The following is a 22,569-nucleotide window of genomic DNA, read 5'->3' as shown; positions in this document are numbered from 1 at the left end:
GACCGTAAAGTGATTTCACTGCACAATCCTCAGACCTACATTTTGTTTGCACAATGACTATAGAGGTTTTCTAGAATCACTTTGCAGCAGGTGTTGATGGAGCACTTCTGCGATACTGTTTACAAGCCGTTTATACATTCTATTGTTGGCTCGTCTCTTCTTTACTCAGAGATGGCAAGATTTTCAGCATGTTCGAGACCGAAAACTTAGGTTATATTTATAGTAGGTGGAATGTTCTCTGTTGCAGCCCCACTTCATGACTTTTTATGGTGAAATGGGTGCAATTTTACATTAACCATTTTCCTACTGTAGCTTAATACATTTTCATAAAATGGGGAACAATTAGATTACTTTGTTCCTTCACAATAATAGAGTCAGAATCTAAATATCAAGATGTCTGACATGGAAGCAGAGGCTTACAATGCAATATGATGGTACAGCAGGGCAATGTAATCTATAATGTACTTACTGAAAAAGATATGACTGTAACACGCCTGTACATCTTTTAATAGACCACCATGAACATCCTCTCTGTGTTGGTGTCCATGTACTGTATTTGCCATGCAACACACCTCAAGTTCATCCTTTACTATTAATTAGAAGATTGCTTTCAAGTGTCCATGCCTGTTTGAAATATTCTATATGAGCAGACACGGCAGGTCTCTTACCATCCCCCATATACATCTGCAACCACACTGAAGACTATGCTACTTAATGTACTAATTAAGGAATACTTCACCCCCATAGTGATCATTTGTATATCAATTACTCACCCGGTGTTACCTTGAATTCCTGATGAATTTCTCACATGCCTCCACGATAAAGAATCCAAAAATGGAGAAAATTCTTGATTAATTAAAGTAATAGTGGCTATATCAAAACACCCATTTACAAACACAACTCGTGCAGTATTATCCAAGACTTAGTTAGTCTTATGCTCAATATTTCCTAAACACATGCATTTTCACTAAAACCTTACTATTTAAAACTCTGCATAAACAGTCTCACGCTTGCTCAGGCCCACTACTCACGTCCCTGTCCAAGGGTGGATTAAGACTTGGATTATACTGCACAAATTGTGTGAGAGTTAATGGACTTTTTGATGACATGGCCCCCTATTACTTCAATTCATCAAGAATTTTCTCGGTTGCTGGATTCTTTGTTCACTGTGAAGGTATGTGTGAAAAACAAAGCCTTTTCGAGAATTCAAGGTAACACAGGGTAAGTAATTGATATACAAATGATCATTTTGAGGGTTAAAAAATACACAACAAGGTCATAGAGAACAAAAAATAAGTTCTCACCAATAGTTAAATTCTAAAGTGAATGTGTTTCTGTGTCATCAAGACATTAATATATCACAGTACTTTTACTTTGGATACTTATAATGCTTCTGTACTTTACTTTCTGTATTTCTTCCAACGCTGGCTATTTTGCTAAGAATGCAGCCCTTGCATTTCTTATGTGTCTTAGTTTATCTTTTATCTATTACAGCGAATGCTTCCTTCACTTCGGTTCACATTCCCCTGTTTGTTCTGCTTTGCTGCAGATCTAGAGCACAGCAGTGGTTACCTTGGTCTCTGATTTTTGTTCTTACACGCTGTCCTTTGCCTTGTCCACTTGTTTCACCCTCAATGTGTTGGCAAAAACTCAAAATGACAAGCAGGCCTGCCTCATGATAATCCTTGAGGGTAATGTAATATGTGACCTAGAGGGAATAGAGCCCTCTCTGATAGACCTTCTGATGCCCCTGTCCCTTTTGCTTTCCCTTTCTGCAGCTGAAATAAACATTGCGTTTCGTCTGACTTCAGTGAGACACTGGACCAGCAGTTTTTTACACTTAATGCATTGATCTAAGGGTAACATGCTATCTGTTAAATAAATATTGAATTGTGCTCAAAGATATCATCATTCAAAGAAGCTCACTAAATCATTTCCTACACTTGAGACAATTCTCTGGAAGCATTAGTTGCCACAGCCAGACAGTTCTTACACCAACATGGGGGCCCTAGAGAACAGAATGTGTTGAACATGCGAGTTGTGATGAGGGGTCAGCCACAGTGCAATCTTTCCTGCATTCCATTTGAGAAAATCCAAGGCCTTTGGCACTGAGGGTTTCTATTATTGGCTTTTTCTTTTGCAGTGTAGTTGTTCATGGGTAAGTTAAAAAAAATACCTGCATTGAAACAGTATTGCATTTAACAAGCATTCCCACAGATAGTTATGGATGGTCACACAAAATAAAAAAGAAACCTCAGAGTCACGGCACTGCAGGGTTGGAATATGAACTGAGGACAGTAAGCACGTTACATAATGTGTCTCAAATTGGGATTTGGCTTCCTTCAGTCAATGTGTTAACATTCTTAATAATGTTCTTTTAATATCCATGTAGGGTATTTTGTTTGGCACATGGAAACATCATTTCTTTTTAATTGCAACCCAGATTATTTTAGTGTATGTTGCTACTGTAGCCATTTGTCTATCAAAATGTCAAAATAGCTTAAAACATTTTGAGCTACAGTACACAATGATAAAATGCAAACTGGGGGCTTTTTCATCAGAATTCAGAGGATTTTCATCAGAAATCTTATAAATTAATTATTATTTTTATGAGGTAAATGTGCTGTATGTGATTATGTTGAAGGCATACTTTGCTAAACTGTCATGCACCAATGGCCACTGAGCCACAAAAAATGTCTTGTACTTGGAGGGGTTAAGGTGGACATTTTAAAAGGTACAAATTAGGACTACACCAATTTTTTTAAATTATTATTATTGATTAATCTGCAGTATATTTTCTCAATTAAGTGATTAACTATTTGGTCTATAAAATGACAGAAAATTGCTTAACATGCCCATCTCAATTTACCTAGAATTCAAGCTCATGTCTTCAAACAGCCTAATCATGAACCATTCGTTGAAAAAGCTACGAAAAGTTAAACACTGCAATTCGTTAATTATTTTTTTTTCTTCTGTATTCACTACATTGACGGCCGCTGTATAAGAGTGCGGCTGGCTGCATAGGTAGGTGGTCAGAGTTGATGGCTGGGGGTTAACATTCAGGACTTTCAAGCCAGAGAGCATGAACGCTTCCTGGGGAAAACTAAAGCCTGGAAATGTGTGTTCCTTACAAGTGTTTTAATCTAAACAACAATCTTCTTCCTACTCTTAACTGGTCGTTTTGGTGCCTTATCTTAATTTTCGTCGTAGAAAAACGTTCATATTTGGTGGACTAAATTTAACAGTAATGTCCGCCGAAACGACCGGCAGCTCGTGGTGCTTTGTACCCGGCTCAAAGTCACCTATTTTCAGGTAACTGAACCACAAACTACCGTGGATACAACGGAGGTCTGTAGCCGGCATCACAAAGCTCTGTAGTGGCTTAAAGAACAAGCAACTGCCGCTCGGTGTCATGGAGCTCATAGCCAGCCGGCGTCACGTGACCAGCCGCCGGTCTCTTAATTTTGTAGGATATCATAGTGTGGGTGTGCATACATTTTCGTATGATATCATACGGACCTGTTCATGAGAATGTGTTGCTTCAAATAGCCTGTTTTGTCTTACTAATAGTCCAAAACCCAAAGAGATTATGTTTAACTTAGTGCTGTCAATTAAACGTGTTATTAACGGCGTTAACGCAAACCCATTTTAACAGCGTACATTTTTTTCAGCGACAAAAGCACAAAGCAAGGCGATCCACTTTTCCAATTTGATAAGAGCATTAAAATAAGAAAAAATAAAGGGACAAAAAGAAATCAAGGGACATTTAGAATAGACAAAAATGTGCGATTAATTGCGAGGTAACTATGACATTAATGTGATTAATCGCGATTAAATATTTTAATCGTTTGACAGCACTGGTTTAAATTGATATAAAAATCTAAAACTTTTCACATTGGAGAAGCTGGAACCACAGAATGGTTAGCATTTTTGTTTAAATGACTTTAAAATCACTTAAACAATAATTGTTCATTTATTCATAAACAATCCAAATGATTGCAGATTATATATCTCGCAATTGACTAATCAATTCATCAAATAATCATTTCAACTCCAAGTACTAATTCACTGGCGACTGATCCTGTTTTTACTTGGTGCTTCTGGCTGTTCTATAACCTGGATGACTCGCCACAAACATACTGTACTCCGAATGTTTTGTGCTCATTATTTGAACCAGTCTGTGTTTGTGTAAGAGCGTGCCATATCCTGTATCCTGTAACCAGAATAATGTAATAATACATGCAATAACCTGTGTTTAGGATGAGGAGTGTGAGGCATTGCAGTAGGGTAGGTGGCCTATAAATAGCCATAGCCCCAGGGCTTCCAGAAGTCTTTGGCTAGCCTCGACACACATGCATATCTGTTAAATTAAAACAAGTGTCCAAAAATGTAGCTTAGTTGACACAATTTTGGCATTTGCGACAGTTAATAAATTCAAAGTTGGATTTATTATTTAAATGGTTTATGCTTCTGTAATAACGGTTACATAACTCAGAACATTATGTCAATCAATGTTAACCAATCTGCATATGCATTCTACACAGTGCATTATGGCATGGTGGACATAACTTGTGAATTGTAAGTACTGTCTATATCATTTGCAGTAAATTGAATTTCTTGCTCTGAAGCACATATTTCAGAACAACCTAGAGTAAAAAAAATCTACAATAGAGGTAATTGAAAATGTATCAGTGAGTTCTTTGAAGTGTTTTTTTTTAAGGCCTGTTTGATCACAGGCTGTGCCGTGCCTGTAAATGCCTGGTCCAGAATGATATGGCTATAATAGCGCAGATGTAATTCATCACAGTTTTAGCCCTTTTGCAACTGACAACACTGCTGCGGTGAAAAAGACACTACAAATCCATCAGGTATCTTTTTATAGGACATAAAAGTGAGTCTTTGGACAGAAATTTCAAAGTACAAACAAAAGGGAGCAATGACTTTTGTGTCAGCGCTTTGAAGGAGCCAATTCAAGTAGAGTGGCCAATTTGATGGAGATTATTGAGGATAGGTCAATACTTCATATCTCTCAGTTGAAATTGCTCAATGTAGAACAGATTATCAAGATGTGGAAAAATGGTTGGCATAAATCCTGTGATGATTGTTCTATATACGTTTAGCACACATGGAAAACCAAAGAGATCGTTTCTATTTCATCGCTCACTCTAACTGTACATATAATCGCTTTATGCCTATTGTTATGCGTCACTAATTACAGTGTACTGTAGCAATCACCTTTGACACAAAACTGGCTCCATTACAGGGAGTGCATTACGTTGCTTAAACAATTAAGAATCACATGGAAAAAGATTAAGAGATTTGCAATGATGATTCATCATGCAATTGATGTGCATTTGCTAAATACACAGCTCTACTGGTGCAGAAGCATCTTGAAAAGCAACATGGGAAAAGAGCAACCACTACTGATACTGATGGCTAAAGGAGTTTAATGATGCACAGAGGCTGCAGCAAATAATAGAGATAGTGAAGGATCCAGTATGCCTCTGTATGTCACAAAAGAGCCACAAATTGTGCCACCAATATATGGGATCAACTAAACCCTCTTTACCTATAAAATGCCACAAATGTCAGATAGAAAAATCATGATCAAAATGATGCATTAGTGAGGCAGCAAACAGCAAGCTGAGAATGTTGGAGGGAAATGTCTTACCATGGCCCCCTCTGGTAAGAAAAGGCATCCTGTTGATGGCAATAGGAACAGTGCCATGCTTATTGTGAAAATGGTGGACATGGTGCGTGGTGCTGAGACTAGAAGACACACGTGCTGTTCCAGTCTGGATGGGGAGTAGAGTAAGCAAGGTGAACCAGAAAGCTAGTCTTGAACAATAACTTAGGCCCATGCCTAGGCTACAGCATAACCAGCTGCTCCGCTGTCCAAGCACAGGGGTGGCTGTGAAGTCTCTACCCATGTATCTTAGATCCTCATGGGCCCAGGACACACAACTTGGCCAAGCTTTGGTCTCTGACAGTTCAACTTGAAGACCACAGGGCATCTCAGTGACAATCTGGGCCCATTTCTTTCATAATCCCTTAGTTTGGTTGATGGTGGAAAAATATCCTTTGAATTTGTGAGAAAAAGAACAAAACAAAAAAAGGATGTTGAGAAAGCAGTCACAATCCAATTAATGTTCTTGTGGAAGAAACTGAATAGCAACCAACTTATCTATTTTTGCTTAACATTTTGTCATGACAATATGTCTACTGCATAGAAAAGCCAGCATTAAAACCTTATTGAAAACCATCCCAAAGCACATTCTTCAGAAAGTGAGCAGAGTGTATCCACAATGCAGAAAAGATACACATCCAAATAAAAAATGGAGATGAATCCGCCTGTGATTTCAAACGGGCATGTTGCTCAACCATGATATTTAGGCATGAAAAGTAGCAGGAAAGAGCTTCATGTGACAAGAATTCTGATAAGAGTCTCCATCACCCACAGGTAGAGCTGTAGGGCAGCTGAGCCTGCCCACTAAGAATAGTGCCCCTCCACCGCAGTAGAAGACATAACACGCTTCCGTGGGAAACTGGATCATTTCATTAAGCAAAATGACAAGGAGATAAAAAATAATCGTGAGTGAAGATGCAGCGATGAAAGGTGATGCAGGAACCAGTGCTTTTGTTCCCCTTTAGCCCGGGAAAAGGAAGAGAACAGAGATAGGGAGGGGGAGAGAGAGTTAGAGAGAGAGAGAAAGAGAGAGAGGAGGGGGAGAGAGGGAGCAGTATCTGCAGCAGCGCAGTAAAGGAGAAATTCCAGAAAATAAATAAATAATTTCTCAGTAGCTCCTCATTCACTCTCTCACAGACGGAGCAAATCCAGCAAACGGTAACCTCTGGTGTGGTAGAAATCCACACAAGAGTGTTTCTATTTCAAATGCATGTATGATCCTTCCCTTGCGCTCCACCTGCTCAGTCTCATGCAGTAAAGACTACTGCTGCATTCCCCTCACTGCTGCTCCTTTTTTTCCTTTCTCCTCTCCGGTTACCTAGACCAGATCTGCGGTGTACTGCCTCTGAGAAACGGTTAACGTGACAGCTGCATGCGTCTGTCTCTGGAGGAGGGAAGGTGATTCTCCCCAGATGAGATGGCTTGGATGGCAGACACTGAGATGTTGCCTTGGACTGCTGCAGCAAAAATTATGCTAATTAAAAAGAACCGCCGTATCATAATGACTCCCGGATGGGTGAAATTCCAGGACAGTCTGGACCCCCGCAATAACAATCTTGGCTTGGAGTTGTGGTCTAATGAATGCGAAATAAAGGAGCTCTTCTGAAGGCATACTGTAGTCAGAGGCTCTGATCCAGCGAGGCACAGCATGTGCCTCTGTGTGTGTGTGTTTGTGTGTGTGCGTCTGAGAAAGCGAGTCTGTGAGCGATAGCAGGAGGGAGGGAGAGACAGGAAGAGACAGCGAAAGAGAAAACAGGCAGCCACGACGCAAAGACAGAGGGAAATAGTGAGGCAAGAAAATGGGCTGTGTGAATAAATAAATGCTAGAGATTCACAGCGCACAGGCTTGCTGGTCCTGGCAGTAACACGTAGGAATCATACTGCAGAGGAGGAGCCTGATTTAGGTGAGCTGTCAGAGCTGTTACAGAATGAACACAGGGGTATGGTATGGATGTGCTCCTAACATAAAGACTCAAGAGCTACAATAGGCATAGATAAAAGAAACACAAATACCTGTCAAAAGATATAATGCAGCTCACTACATTAGGCTGAGGAAGCTTTAGGCTATGGTATGTAATCCATTTGAAAGAAATCAAAGCAGTGCCTCCAAAGCCTTTTCCCAGCATTGCATTCCATAACTTTTAACACTACTAATCAATTAGCTCTCTGCCTGATGTGTTCACCTCATATCTGTATACAAGTCACCGCTCTGTTTGAGAGCTCAGTAGCTCCCTGCCCTCATGCTGCTTAGCCATGCAGAACTTATTCCTAGCTGTGACTGATTGGAGTTCAGGGGTATTCTGACAGTTTCTGAGCTGCTCGTGTTTTTGGGGTTGGGAAATATGATGGCAAGTTGAATTGGAAGTATATTGACACTTGTTAGGATAAACACATTATCGGAAAAGGAGAGACAAAGTAGGGAGGGATCGGAGGTAGAGGAGATGGGAGTAACAGGGAGGGATATAGATTGCAGGGGGGAGAAGTAAAGGGAGAGGAAGGGAGACTGCAGTGATATCAGCTAAATCACGGTCGATAGAGATATCAGCTGGGATTGCCTAGTCGGTTGAAAGGACACGTATGGAAACAGGAGGACAGAGGCAAGCCATGCAGCACCACCTCTCATAGTGACAAGAAGGCGACGCAGGCCATTACTCAAGCAGGGGGGGGGGGTGGGGCGTGTGGGGGAGCGAGGCTGATTGAACAAAAAGAACAGAGGAGGGGTGAGTGCATAACACTCTAGAATGGCAAGTGCCTGAGCAGCATGTAGACATTCATCTGCTGGTATTATGAACATAAATACATATTAACAATAGCTATGAATTTCTTTCTTCACATCTGTCCAATTGGAGGGAGATTTAAATCCTTTATGTGTTTCCTTTTCTATATATTGTTCAGTAAATCTTATTGCTTGGGAAGTGCATACCAGCTTAATCAAACAGCAGAGCATTTCCTGGCTATAGCATGTCAACACATTTAGAGTAACAATCATTTGGTGTGGAACGCAATGACAAGCATTCAGAATATTCCTCTGATAGTGGAAAAGTCAGTTTTACTGTATTTCTACTGTCAAAGCTTCAGCGAGTTTCAGTTGCCCTCAGCTGTACTAGAAATAATTTCAAACTTACACACAATCATGTGCAAATAAAACCAGCATTTCATTCCCATAACCGGGAGGACTAGGTATGAGAAGTTGAAGTGAAATGATTAATAGCCAGTGTCAGGCTCTCCAGCATGTGAGCATCTTTCTAGGCAGCGATGATATCTTGGTGTGAGCTGTCTAGAATGAAAGGCTTGCATTAATCAATTTACGTGCTTGAGGGTTGCTCAACATGATGAAAGCCATGCTATCTGGACAACAAGAAGGGGGAGGCTGGGTGTTTTTAACCTTGTCTTGTCCTTGGTTATTTAATAAGTTGGGCATCCCACTCAGCTCTTAGACAAACCTCATACAGGATACCCATTTGATGTATGGTTGTATGTGTTTGAAGATGAGCTTTATTCTTAATTGAATTCCAATTGACTTCTAGACTTCTACATTTTGAAAATAGAATGTCCTATATTTGTGACTTCTACAGATATCCAGTCCAATAAACCTTTGATTTGCATTTTTTATATTTTTCCTGCAGGCTATTTTAAACTTTCCCCCCTCGACTCATAGAGAACTTTGGCAGATCTCTATGCATTTGCATAATCAAATTATTTTGCATGTATGGAATATATAGTACAGAAACAATGAGCAGAACATGTTTAAATTTCTATGTAGAATAAAAGGGCCCTGCAAACTTGCAAATGACATGATCTGAGAAGACATGTGCAGCGTTTGAAAGACTTAAGAGACCTAAATGTGCACTGTTTGTTCCCAGGAGGATTTGTGAGAGAAGATTTTTCCCGTCTCGCCCCAGGGGGTAAAGTAGCAGGATTAATCATAGCACTTTCAGATTAATTACTCATAATGCGAGCATCCTCTGAAAGGCATGGCCTGCAGTTGTGATGTTTGGTTGATTTCATTAGGCTAAAAACGACAACACCTAAAATAAGCCTGGCTTAGACGATGCAAGGGAAGGACAGAGAGTGAAAAATATGAAGGCTCTGAAATGCACAATGGTTCCACCGGCAGATAGAAATATATGTATAAACTGTATAGGAGGCAGAATCATCAGAAAATAATGTAGCAGAACAGAAACATATACAGAACTGCTCACTTATTTCATAGTTTGTTTGATTATGTTGTGTGCAGACCTGACAACAATATGAAAACTCATGGAGATTTCATATTTCTAAAAGAGGTCGGGTACATCTGGCTAAACAAAAGGTTCAGAGTTCAGTGGTTTAAGACGAGCTTCTGGACTCCTCCAGATTCACACATTGACTAAACATGATTTCCCACTTTTTTATAGCAATTTCGGTGTCTTGGCAGACTGTGTGCACTCTCCACTGAAAAGACACTGCATATGACAGTAGGTTGCATATTGTTGGCTGCACATGGCGCCGGCAAAAATAGATTCCATTTGCTTGTTTAGTTGAGCTTACTAGCCTCAGCATGTCTCCTGGAAAGCGAGAGAGAGAGAGAGAGAGAGAGAGAGAGAGAGAGAGAGAGAGAGAGAGAGAGAGAGAGAGAGACCCACTAACAAGAGAGAAGAGCAATAGTCTCTTGAATTTGACCAACCACAATTCCTAAATGTTCTGTGCTTTGGACTGATGTAAAAGACATGAGTGTGAGAGGAGCTGCTTGAACTGTCTATTTCCCGGTCTAGCCGTGGCATTCAAAAGTAATACCTGAGCCAGGACTTGAGGGAAGTGGGCCGTCACCACAGAAGACAATACAATTTGTGCTTGGCTGAGGTGTTTTCCCCTCTTCACTCTGGAGCCAAAGTTTTATGATTGAGCCTGTAAAGGCATCAGCATGATAGTTGTCCAAAGAGGAAGCCCTGTCTTTGTTATTGGCTTGCGTCAATCTACTTGCCTTGCTCATTATTTTAACAATAAAGAAAGCGCCAGCAGAAATGCATGATGGATTTTACTGTTGCTATGGTTAACAACTCTGATGGATATAGGTGCCAACAGCTTAACCTTAAAATGTTGAGAATGATGATACTTCATGCTGGACTACAAGTATCAAGATTTGCAAACCAGCCTTTCCATAGTCATTGTTATATTATACATTTAGGCCTTGTAAAATATTTTTTCAGTTTGTTTTGCACACTGTGGATTTTCTACAGGGATTTTATTTTGTGTGCCTTTTATACTAATTCTATCCAGAACCTTAATCTTCACTTTATATGGTGGAAAATTGGACACAAAGTTCTTTCCTTTGTAATGTCTTTCGAGTATCTCTTTTCCTAGCAAGTTACAACACAATGATACTTCATAAATTAATGATTCCCTTCATAAATGATTATGTGTGATATCCACAGACTAGAGATTTTAGAAATCAGTAGGTCAGCCATCAAGTTGTGCTATCTTCTCATCTTACTAAAGTAGCTACTTAAATCACGAGAAATTGCCTGATGATGTAATTTTGATGTCTATTTTAGATGAAAGCCATCTTTTGCCAGGACCTTATTGTGAATAATATATTGTTTTGGTTTGCCACGCCTGATTAAATTAAAGTAAAACCTTCTAATATATACATTTATTACCTTCAATGTGTGATCATCACAAAATCTTGTTCCAGGCTTTTAGACCAGATAATCTGCTTAAATTATTTCTTTGTTTGAGACCCCTTAGGGACAGTTTGGTATTTATGGAATGGACCACTGGAGGAAAATTGGCGGAGGGTCTTGTCTTTTTAGTCTTTGTTGAGGGGAGGGTCATCCAACATTTTTTAGTCCGGGGGTGTGGGGGTGTGTGTGTGTGTGTGTGTGTGGGGGGGTCACCAAAGTTTCATGTTGTTTTGAGCCTTCTTAGTGTTTTAAAAATAGCTATTTTGATGCTATCATAGTAGTGCCCCTAGCACTCCCATTCAAAAGGCCATTTGACTGAAAACGAAAATACAGTAAATCTTAAAAGTGGCTCTTCTGTCCTAATTATGCTTTTAAACGAAAGTTTGACTCGGGTACATTCACAGAAAGACTCTAGGTTGCATTTTGGCGAGAGTTACGTTTTAAGAGTCTTTCATTAACTTAAGGGACTGCAAACAATGACCCAGCATATTGTGGACTTCTTGAGGCCTTTTTGTACTTCATATAATCTAAGCAAGGCCTTTTGGCGGTACCCCCCCAAGTAAACTGAAAACTGACCTTTGTCCCAAAGCTTTTAAATAAATTACCTTATTACTGATATTTTATATTCTAAAAATCCTCTATTACAACTGGTCTTTTTATAACTCATTCTGCCAAGGTTATGTTAGTCCTTTTACTTTTGGTTTTGTTAACAGCATATCTAAAAAAATACTGAAAGTTGGAAAGTTAGTCCATGGACAAAGGAACAAGTAGATTTGGGTGCAGATCTGTACATGACATTCCTTGTATTTTGCTGGAATAATTGGAGAGTTAAGATTGTGTCAATATTGTTGCCTTGGATCATTATTTCTGTCATTACCGCACTTGGCCACAGGAAGAGCAAGGGAGAAACATTTAAACACCATGGGTCTGGCCAACAGTTAAACCTTGGCCTATGTATGTATTCGCTCATTCTTTCACTCATTCAATATCCCCTAAATAATAAACTCCAGCCGCAACAGGGACACTGGTATTGTTTTTACCTTGTGAATCTGTGTGTGTGTGTGTGTGTATGTGTCATCATGGGAAAATGTGGTCCACAGATGTGGTTTTGAGTACTTTGCCAGGCGTTTATATGTCTGCAGCCAGATTTCTTTCACCACGATAACGTTGCAACCATGCAAGGAACATTCATTCTATTTAGTGATGACTTACTATGTTCTAACTGAACATTGCACTTACTGAGAATCATTGATTGCAATGTGTGATCATCAGATAAGTTAATCAGTGTCTTCAGTAATCAAAAAAATAAATTTTCTTTCTATTGCACTTAACATCACTTAACTTCACCCAAGAAGAAGTGCAGAGGGGAAGTAAACGGCTTGTTAAACCATTATTGAAACCTGCTAGTCTCTCTGTGTCTCTCTCCATGGTGATGAAACTTTCAAGTCAGTCTCTCTTTGCCTCAGTCTTATTCCGGCCACCACAACCCCAACCCATTTGCATGGAGGGTTCGCCTAAATGAAGGGTTATCCCAAACCTGATAGTAGAGAGGGATAGTGAACTATGAATCTCTCCAATGGTACTCTCTAAAATCACTCTAGCAACCATGCATAATACCATAGCAACCACCTGAAACAATCTAGAAATACCCTTAAAAAATATATATATATATATTTTTAGAGCTAAACATTGGTAAGCAACCATCCAGCCATACCCTGACAAACACCCACAATACCATTGCAACCAGTTAGCAACTTTTGCTGCAGATCTGGATTCAGATGCACAGTAAAAATTAGCAAACATTTTTTGTATTAATAATAGGTTTAGAGGATTACACAGCCTTGGCAAAGTTATGTCCTGCACGTTTAACTTGTTTTGCAGTTTATTTACTGTTTCTATTACTGTCTGTTTATTTAGGGTTAGGAAGTAGAGTGCTGATCCTAAACCATGGAAAACTCTCTCAAATCAAGTCATCAAGTTGGGCTGTAATATAAGTCTGTATATACATGTCATGTGGGCATCAAGTGTATTTATTGAATAGCTAAGGACTTCACAATGAGTGAAAATGCAAAAATAAATTAACATATTATTGTACATTTGATATGGCTGAAGGTAATACCAAATTAAGGTAGTTATCTATACTGTGTATTTGCCCACATGGCTTTGGGATAGTCCATGTAAACTACCAAGGCAAATTAGCATTGTATCACTGCCCAAGGGTGAATTGGGTGCAAAGGAGAAAATGTAAATTTTTGTTGTGCAATGATCAGAGAGTGAGCCAGGAATAGAGAGGACGTGACAAAGAGAAGGGGTAGACAGAGAGAAATAAAAGGCAGGGAATGAAGAGTTTGTTTTTTGTGTGCGAGAGAGATAAAGGAACACAGAGATCACCAGTGCATTTGCAAAGCATATATATCAAATGCAAAGAAAAAATAGATTCAGCCCACATACAGTATTGCTCTGTTGTAAAGTAACTCTAGCTTGTGTACATGCAGATACAGTTAGTGTGGTTGCAGTCCTAGGTGAGGGAATACTATTGCACACAGAATGTTGCAGACAGTACAGACTGCAGACAAAACACACTTACTTCCTATTGACCCATGTTGGTAGATCAACTGCATATTGTTTGGTCTTTTTGTTGCAATCATAGTAATAAATCATAATAATAGTAATACAAAATAATAATAAATATGTGGTAACATTAGGCCAAATTGCATCATAATGTCTTTGGGTGGGTGTGTCTTTACACAAGCACATTGTAAAGCACATTGAGTTTAATTATAATAAAGTGCTATATAAATAAACTTGCCTTGGATTTTCTGAAATTAACATAAAAATAAGTATTTGTTTATTTTTTTATATCAATTTACAGCATCACATGGACCTCATCAGGTGTACTTAAAGTAGTCAAGGTAGGCTTCGAGTGTCACCACAAAGTTTGACATACATGTAAAACCCTTCATTTATCTACAAGTCTGCTAATTACATGGGTTAGTTACAATGGCTTTGACTATTACTGCTGTGCAGAACACTTCAGCCGTCTGAGTGCCTTGTTATGTCCCCTTTCCATAAACTAATCTGCTAAATGCCAATTTCATATGGATCGTGAGTTTTAATAGGTTACAGAAGTGGGCTGGGGAAAGTGAAGGATTAGTACATGGACTTTTATCAGGCCACAGATGCAGCTTCAGCAGCTGAAGACAGTAGCAGCCAGTTGCTGTGTCTTGAGAGAAAATGTGACAGTTGTGACCTTAAGTATAGAAATCTATCTTATGTTGAAGTATATCAAGAGTTATGTATTGTCTGCTATGCCAAGCCCAGTCCAATTGTATCGACTGCATGTGAGGCTGTTTTTCGCCTGCGAGTCAGAATGTTCAGCAATAATCCAAGGTGACATTTGCACCAGGCACATCTGGAAAACAAATCTTTATTGTACTAAATGTACCATCATAATATAGTATGCAATTGTAACAACATTATTCTTTATATAAATGAATTAGGTGCCTGACTTGGAGAAGAAGGACTAAAAAGTAACTATATCACCACTACATCAGTTAAAATTATGAGTTATAATTGGCTGAATGTCCGTTAACCTGTATGCATCTTATGTGTTGATCATATTTCTGTTAGATTTATCTTAATCCTCGTTAGTGATGCAGTTTAGCATATGTTTTAAATCATTTTGCAGTTCCAATACATCTGTAAACTAAGGTGATATGATCTGGCTTTAAAGATCTGTAAATTCTGTCATGTTGCTTTAAAAACTTGATAACAGACCTGTTTTAATAACTGACAGTTATTATTTTTAGAGGTAAAGTCCTATATATGACATATGTAATCCAATATAAACAATGATTATGTTAATAAAATTGAAACATGGATTTACAATTATGCCACCAGTTGTTGCTGATGTTATGTTGAGTTTGAAATGAAGGGATGTTGAGGATCCTCAACCCAGAGTGTCGACACAGGCTCAAGACAATCACAATGGCATCACCGCATTGCATCCACTCTCTCTTCCTAAATTCTTCATTACAGTGGGTTATAATTTCATCACACACACCAAACAGAGTAAAAGCTCTGACTTTGTGAGAAGAATTGCGAATGAATGATGTATAAGTAAGTGAGAGTCAATGTGTCTGTGAGTGTTAAGAGTGAAAGAATGAAGCCAGAGTATGGCAGACTCCAATTCTGAAGGCCTCTGTGTGTGCATCTAGCCTTTATGATGTAAACTGAATGTAACCTTTCTCCTCTCACACAGCCCCTGCAGTAGGGACTAGGAACCCCCCCCCCCGGGACCGGCATAGACTAGCATTCATCTGAGGCTCAGCTGTTGCGTGGTCTGGGTGTCAAGTGAATCCCACCATGTTCCCATGCAGAGCGAGGCACAGAGGGGCAGTCAGAGCAAGGTGGGAGCTGTCCACTTTGTAATCAAGCTTTGCATAATGTTAGCCCCAAAACTGGACAGTGCCTTAGGGACACTTTGGGGAAAATCATCCTGGAAATGTAAGAATAAACAGAGGCACTAACTGCCAATGTGAGACAATTTAGACTTTATCGTGTATCTCTACATGCCCATAGCACTAATGTGCAGAAGCACTGAGCCTCTTGGCGAGCCTCTGACCCCACTTTTACACCATTTATGCCACAATTATATCTAGCGCTTGGTTATTTTGACCTGCAGTCATATTATGATTGTTGTTACTTATTTGGTTAGTGACAAAACAATTTTGAAAAAGCATTCTTTCAATAAATGGTGTTTATATGAATATTATTTCTAAATACCCTCTTTAACAAATTGCCTGTTATTATAAAATGAAACTCTTCTCTCTGATGCAAATGGATCCTCTGTGGATATGACACTCTGTTCTTCTGACCAGCTCTTATCTTTGTTATTATGTAGTCTGAAACTGCCTATGGCTGTTTAAATCGGTCATCACACCAAGGCTATTTCAGACTGATATACAGCCTTTCTGGTAGCTCTTTTGAGGGAATCTTTCAGTTTTATTGTTTACTTATGATGCTGCAATAGAGGCTTTCCCCTCAGTCTACCTCTGACACACAAAGTGAGATAAAGCTGGGAGAATATATCTATGTCTGTATTTTTGTTCTCACTTTCCCTTTGCAGTACTTGTGTATTATTTGAGCTTTTCAACCAGCCATACCATTATGTATGGATATATGGGTTGATGAATGCACAGAGAAACAGAAAGATAGATGGATAGATAGATAGATACTGCAAACACTAATGAACAATGCAGAAACAGTAAATACTCTGAAAAGGCGAACCAAGACTTACTATAATGGTGTCATCTTTCCAATCAGAGGTACATCTTTTCTGGGGCCAGTAGCCTAAATTGCTGCATCTTGTTATGAACTTTCTGTGGCTTGCATGTATTATTTATATATATATTTATTTAAAATTATTTTAAAAAGAGAACTTTTTTTAAAATTGGAAATTGCACATGTTTTGCAGTCCTGCAAACTTAACATTGTTTCTTATTATTTAGCACATACTTACAATTTTACAAATATAAATCCAGAAAAGAATGTGAGTGTCAGTATAGTTTTAAATTGTAATTTGATTATGATTGCCGTTTTCTCTTGATATTTTCATGCTACCAGGTACAGTATTCACATTGGCACAGTTGATCATAATGAGTCTTTTCTGCTTGAAGGAGCTGTTGAGGACAACAGAATAGAGTCGGACCATGGGGCGGATTGATTTACCTGAACAATCAAGTGTATTTGATTTAGCCATGCAAGATCTCCCTTTATTTCCCACATTAGAACAATTCGCAACCTCTAACTATGGAAAGACTTCTAACAAGATCAGCTTATCATATCGCTTTACAGAAAGCTAAGAAGTAGTTGTATTTGGTAAAAAGAAGAAAAAAAGTGTTAGTCCTGCTGACAGGTTTAAACTCTTACATACAGTATTGAAATGGATCTGCAGAAGATGTAGTCAATGTAATTACTATGTGCTGTATATACTTATAATAAATTAAATTCACAATGTATCTGGCATACACAGACATCTTAGATAAACACTATTTAAGAACTATTAGCCTTGACATACTAGAATAGGAACCTGACAAAAGCCAATTAAAGCCTGATGTGGAACTAAAAAATTGCTGCAGAGTGATGTTATAGTGTATCGTGTAACTTCCAATCTCAGACAATGTAAGTGTTGTTTGAATTCCTTGTGAGTGAGGGAAGTGTGTTTTATAAAGGTTTGGATATGTCTCCTAACTCTGTTAGTCAGTGTGACATTGGCAGAAGATTGAACTCCGTCTCCAGCAGTCAGTGTTTGCAGGGTGAGTCATAAGAGACCATAACTAATCATGAAATAACCTGTCGCATATCTGAGTGAAACTGGCAGTGTGGCTTGTATTTTCCAATCTGTTAAGCATAGCTTAGCGAAGCCCGTGTCTGTTTGCATTCTAATGAGCTATCAACTGGCATTAAATTATCCTGATCCGTGACACTTTACCCAAAGGTTGTAAGAGGTCAGGGGAGTAATGTCAAGTGGCTTTAAAGAGTGAGCTGAATGAATTACTGATTGCCGATGATGGGAATTCTTGAGGCTAATGAGAGCATTAAAACACTGGGTTCCTACACTGTTTGCAGTGAAAAATATACCTTTAATCCTGAATCCTAAAAAACAGCCACGCTAGCAGCTCTGTGAGGCTGTAAAGTAAATCTCCTTGTAAAGAAGAACTATTAGATGGATTAACCAAAGTATTGGGCAAGCCAAAGTTCACAAAAACCATGAATGTCTGCGCCATAGTACATGGAAATCTATACAATAGTTCTTGTATGGTTGTATTTATTATTTAAATCTATGGAGAAATACTTCTTCTGTCATACGTAAAGCTCCATCATGCAAAATTCTTTGTATATACAGTACAATTAAATCAAATGACTGTTAATGTGAAAGGGTTACTGTTACTATGGATCCCATTGTGAATCAGCAACCCTGTTCGCAGCTTCATGCAGCTAACCCCCAATTTCCACTGGCTGCGGAACGGCGGCAGAGTCATTAGGTTTCCATTAAAGTCAATGTGTGTATTTCCACTGACTGCAGAACGGCTGCGTTCCGACTGCGTCCCAGCTCCGGCGGTCCGCAGCCCTCCGGAGCAGATACGCAGAGCTTCTATTTTTGCTGGACGCTGGAGAGCTCCGCAGCAATTCAGCACACGGCAGCTAGTGCGGGACAGGAAGTCGAGTACAGAAACAAAATAAAATACACCGTGCTCACGGCGGATCATATTTCCCTGCACTACACCTTGAAAACACAGCACAGAGTTGTTTCCCCTCTACTCCTCTGGATGGAAACGCACTGCTGTTGGTTTTGTGGTTCTATTCTACGTGAATTTGCGACTACAGCTGTCAGTCATGGCCGCAGCCGTGCCGCAACAAATCCGGACCTAGTGGGTATTGACGGACGGCGGAGCACGCAGCCGTCACGCAGCGGAGCCGACGTTCTGCATTCAGTGGAAATCCGGAGTAATACCTGCCTTTAGCAGATTAGCAGAGCGTCAAAATTGCTCAACACAGCTTTAATTTCAGGAAGTTAAAAAAATACACCAATCTTGCCTTTGTTGCTATCTAGAACATTTTCACACGTCACTAACCACACGTGATGTAATATCTTACTCTAGTGCCTTGCTACCACTTGTTAAAGAAAATGCAATATAATTGAAACCCACAGTGTAGCACGTAAAAGTATGGTAATACTAAAGTGTGTTAAAGCAACGTGCAATATATTTGTTATTGTATTAACCAAGAGGAACAGTCATATACGAAGGTGAACGAAAACATGAGCACTTCAAACATTTTCAGCTGAACAGAAATCCATTCAGTCACAGTTTTCTGTTTGGAATACCCGTGGGGCAGCGATAGAGGAGAACATTACTATCTAAACAAACAACAACACTGGGAATAGAAGAGATCAGACAGTGGTGCTCACACTGAGTGACTTTGTGAGCGCTCTATTTGTAATACTTGGTGGTGTGAAAAACTCTAATTGCATCTCATGCAGGTTTTGAAAAGGCATGTATTTCCTCTGTCCTGATTGTAACACTGTGCTATGCCAATTAACTTTTTTCACAGCAGATATCTTGGCTTGTCCTAGTAGAAAAAGCACAGGCTTAATTGATGACACTAAAAACGACTGCATTCCATTTTGGTGAGCTATAGTTACATATATATACACCATATAAACTCGGCAAAAAAAAATGGCCCTTTTTCAGGACACTGTATTTTAAAGATACTTTTGTAAAAATCTAAATAACTTTAGAGATCTTCATTGTAAAGGGTTTAAACAATGTTTTCCATGCTTGTTCAATGAACCATAAATAATTAATGAACATGCACCTGTTGAACGGTCGAAAAGACAATAACAGCTTGCAGGCGGTAGGCAATTAAGGTCACAGTTAAAAGAAAATTAGGAAAGTAAAGAGACCTTTCTACCACCAAAAGAAAGATGCCCAGGGTCCCTGCTAATCTGCGTGAAGGTGCCTTAGGCATGGTGCAAGGAGGCATGAGGACAGCAGATGTGGCCAGGGCAATACACTGCAATGTCCCTACTGTGAGACGCCTAAGACAGCGCTACAGGGAGACAGGAAGCACAGCTGATCGTCTTCGCAGTGGCAGACCACGTGTAACAACACCTGCATAGGATCGGTACATCCGAATATCACACCTGCGGGACAGGTACAGGATGGCAACAACAACTGCAAGAACTGGCCAGTCTGGTGCAGTACATGAGGAGGAGATGCACTGCAGTACTTAATGCAGGTGGTGGCCACACCAGATACTGAGGGCTACTTTGATTTTGACTCCCCCCCTTCCCCTTTGTCCAGGGACACATTATTCCATTTCGGTTAATCACATGTCTGTGAAAATTGTTCAGTTTATGTTTTAGTTGTTAAATCTTTTAATGTTCATGCAAATATTTGCATAATAAGTTTGCTTAAAATATAAAAGCAGTTGAAAGTGACAGGACGTTTCTTTTTTTGCTGAGTATTTGTACACACACACACACACACACACACACACACACACACACACACACATATATATATATATATATATATATATATATATATATATATATATATATCTCCGTGAACCATCACCTTATCGTGGTGGAGAGGTTTGTGTGTCTCTGTGAACCTGAGGGCTGTGTTGTCTGGAGCTTTGTGTTCCTGGTAGGGTCTCCCAAGGCAAAGTGGTCTCAGGTGAGGGGCCAGACAAAGAATGGTTCAAAAACCCGAATGCAAAAGCTAAGCAGAGATGGAGTGACCCTGCCCGGAGGAAGCCCGGGGCCCCCGTCTGGAGCCAGGCCCAGACGGCGGGCTCGTCGGCGAGCGCCTGGTGGGGACGTGGAACGTCACCTCTCTGTGGGGGAAGGAGCCGGAACTGGTGCGGGAGGTGGAGCGCTACCGGTTAGATCTGGTGGGGCTTACCTCTACGCACAGTCTTGGTTCTGGAACCATACTCCTGGATAGGGGGGTGGACTCTTTTCTTCTCCGGAGTTGCCCAGGGTGTGAGGCGCCCGGGCGGGTGTGGGGATACTCACAAGCCCCGGCTGGCGCCGCTGTGTTGGAGTTTACCCGGTGGACGAGAGGGTCGCCTCCCCACGCCTGCGGGTTGTGGGGGAAAACTCTGACTGTTGTTTGTGCATATGCACCAAACAGGAGTTCGGAGTATTCGGCCTTCTTGGAGACCTTGACTGGAGTCCTGCATGGGGCTCCAGTGGGGGACTCCATTGTTCTGCTGGGGGACTTCAACGCACACGTGGGCAATGATGGAGACACCTGAGAGGCGTGATTGGGAGGAACGGCCTCCCTGATCTAAACCAGAGTGGGTGTTTGTTGTTGGACTTCTGTGCTAGTCATGGATTGTCTACTTGAACACCATGTTCGAACATAGGGATGCTCATAAGTGTACCTGGTACCAGAGCACCCTAGGCCGAAGGTCAATGATCGATTTCATAATCGTTTCATCTGATCTGAGGCCGTATGTTTTGGACACTCGGGTGAAGAGAGGGGCAGAGCTGTCAACCGATCACCATCTGGTGATGAGTTGGGTCAGAGGGTGGGGAAGACTCTGGACAGACATGGTAAGCCCAAACGTGTAGTGCGGGTAAATTGGGAACGTCTGGAGGAGGCCCCTGTCCAACAGACTTTCAACTCACACCGGGCGGAGCTTTTCGTGCATCCCTGTGGAGGCTGGGGGCATTGAACCCGAGTGGACAATGTTCAAAGTTTCCATTGCTGAAGCTGCGGCGAGGAGCTGTGGTCTTAGGGTCTTAGGTGCCTCAAGGGGCGGTAACCCACTTAACACCGTGGTGGACACGGTGGTCAGGGAAGCCGTCCGACTGAAGAAGGAGTCTTTCCGGGATATGTTATCCCGGAGGACTCGGGAGGCAGTTGCAGGGCACCGAAGGGGCCGAAGGGCTGCAGCCTCTGCCGTGAAAGAGGCAAAGCAGCGGGTGTGGGAGAAGTTTGGAGAAGACATGGAGAAGGACTTTCGGTCGGCACCAAAGTGCTTCTGGAAAACTGTTCGCCACCTCAGGAGGGGGCGGGGAACCATCCAAGCTGTGTACAGTAAGGATGGGACACTGTTGACCTCAACTGAGGAGGTAATAGGGCGGTGGAAGGAGCACTTTGAGGAACTCCTGAATCCGACTAATACGCCTTCTATGTTAGAGGCAGAGCTGGAGGATAATGGGGGATTGTCGTCGATTTCCCAGGCGGAAGTCACTGATGTAGTCAAACAACTACACAGTGGCAAAGCCCCGGGATTGATGAGATCCGTCCAGAAATGCTCAAGGCTCTGGGTGTGGAGGGGCTGTCCTGGTTGACACGCCTTTTCAACATTGCGTGGAAGTCTGGGACGGTGCCAAAGGAGTGGCAGACTGGGGTGGTGGTTCCCCTTTAAAAAGGGGGACCAGAGGGTGTGTGCCAATTATAGGGGTATCACACTTCTCAGCCTCCCTGGTAAAGTCTACTCCAAGGTGCTGGAAAGGAGGGTTCGGCCGATAGTCGAACCTCGGGTTGAGGAGGAACAATGCGGATTCCGTCCTGGTCGTGGAACAACGGACCAGCTCTTCACTCGCAAGGATCCTGGAGGGAGCCTGGGAGTATGCCCAACCGGGTCTACATGTGTTTTGTGGATTTGGAGAAGGCGTATGACCGGGTCCCCCGGGAG

The 22,569-nt window shown here is 40.9% G+C and overlaps 1 protein-coding gene across 5 annotated transcripts in view; it reads right to left on the bottom strand.

The window, feature by feature from the left end:
- The window catches only part of nrxn2a (neurexin 2a), a 121,618-nt gene that overhangs the window by 26,354 nt on the left and 72,695 nt on the right, over positions 1–22,569 (bottom strand). Inside the window, exons 1-2 of one of the 5 annotated variants that reach the window (XM_028594700.1) lie at positions 7,700–7,774; positions 5,672–6,079 (exon numbers count right to left, since the gene is read on the bottom strand). The exons of 3 other annotated variants lie outside the window; for them this stretch is intronic. In XM_028594700.1, coding sequence (XP_028450501.1) covers positions 5,672–6,014 — 343 coding nt within the window. In that variant the 5' untranslated portion in view covers positions 6,015–6,079; positions 7,700–7,774. Of the gene's footprint in view, positions 1–5,671; positions 7,533–7,699; positions 7,775–22,569 lie in introns of those variants that run through there. One more of the 5 variants, XM_028594698.1, reaches the window with a different exon arrangement.

Source organism: Perca flavescens, chromosome 13 (assembly GCF_004354835.1).
Source record: "Perca flavescens isolate YP-PL-M2 chromosome 13, PFLA_1.0, whole genome shotgun sequence".
Classification (NCBI taxonomy): domain Eukaryota; kingdom Metazoa; phylum Chordata; class Actinopteri; order Perciformes; family Percidae; genus Perca; species Perca flavescens.
The sequence above is the reverse complement of the archived record's forward strand: the minus strand, read 5'-3'. Positions and strand labels throughout refer to the sequence as shown.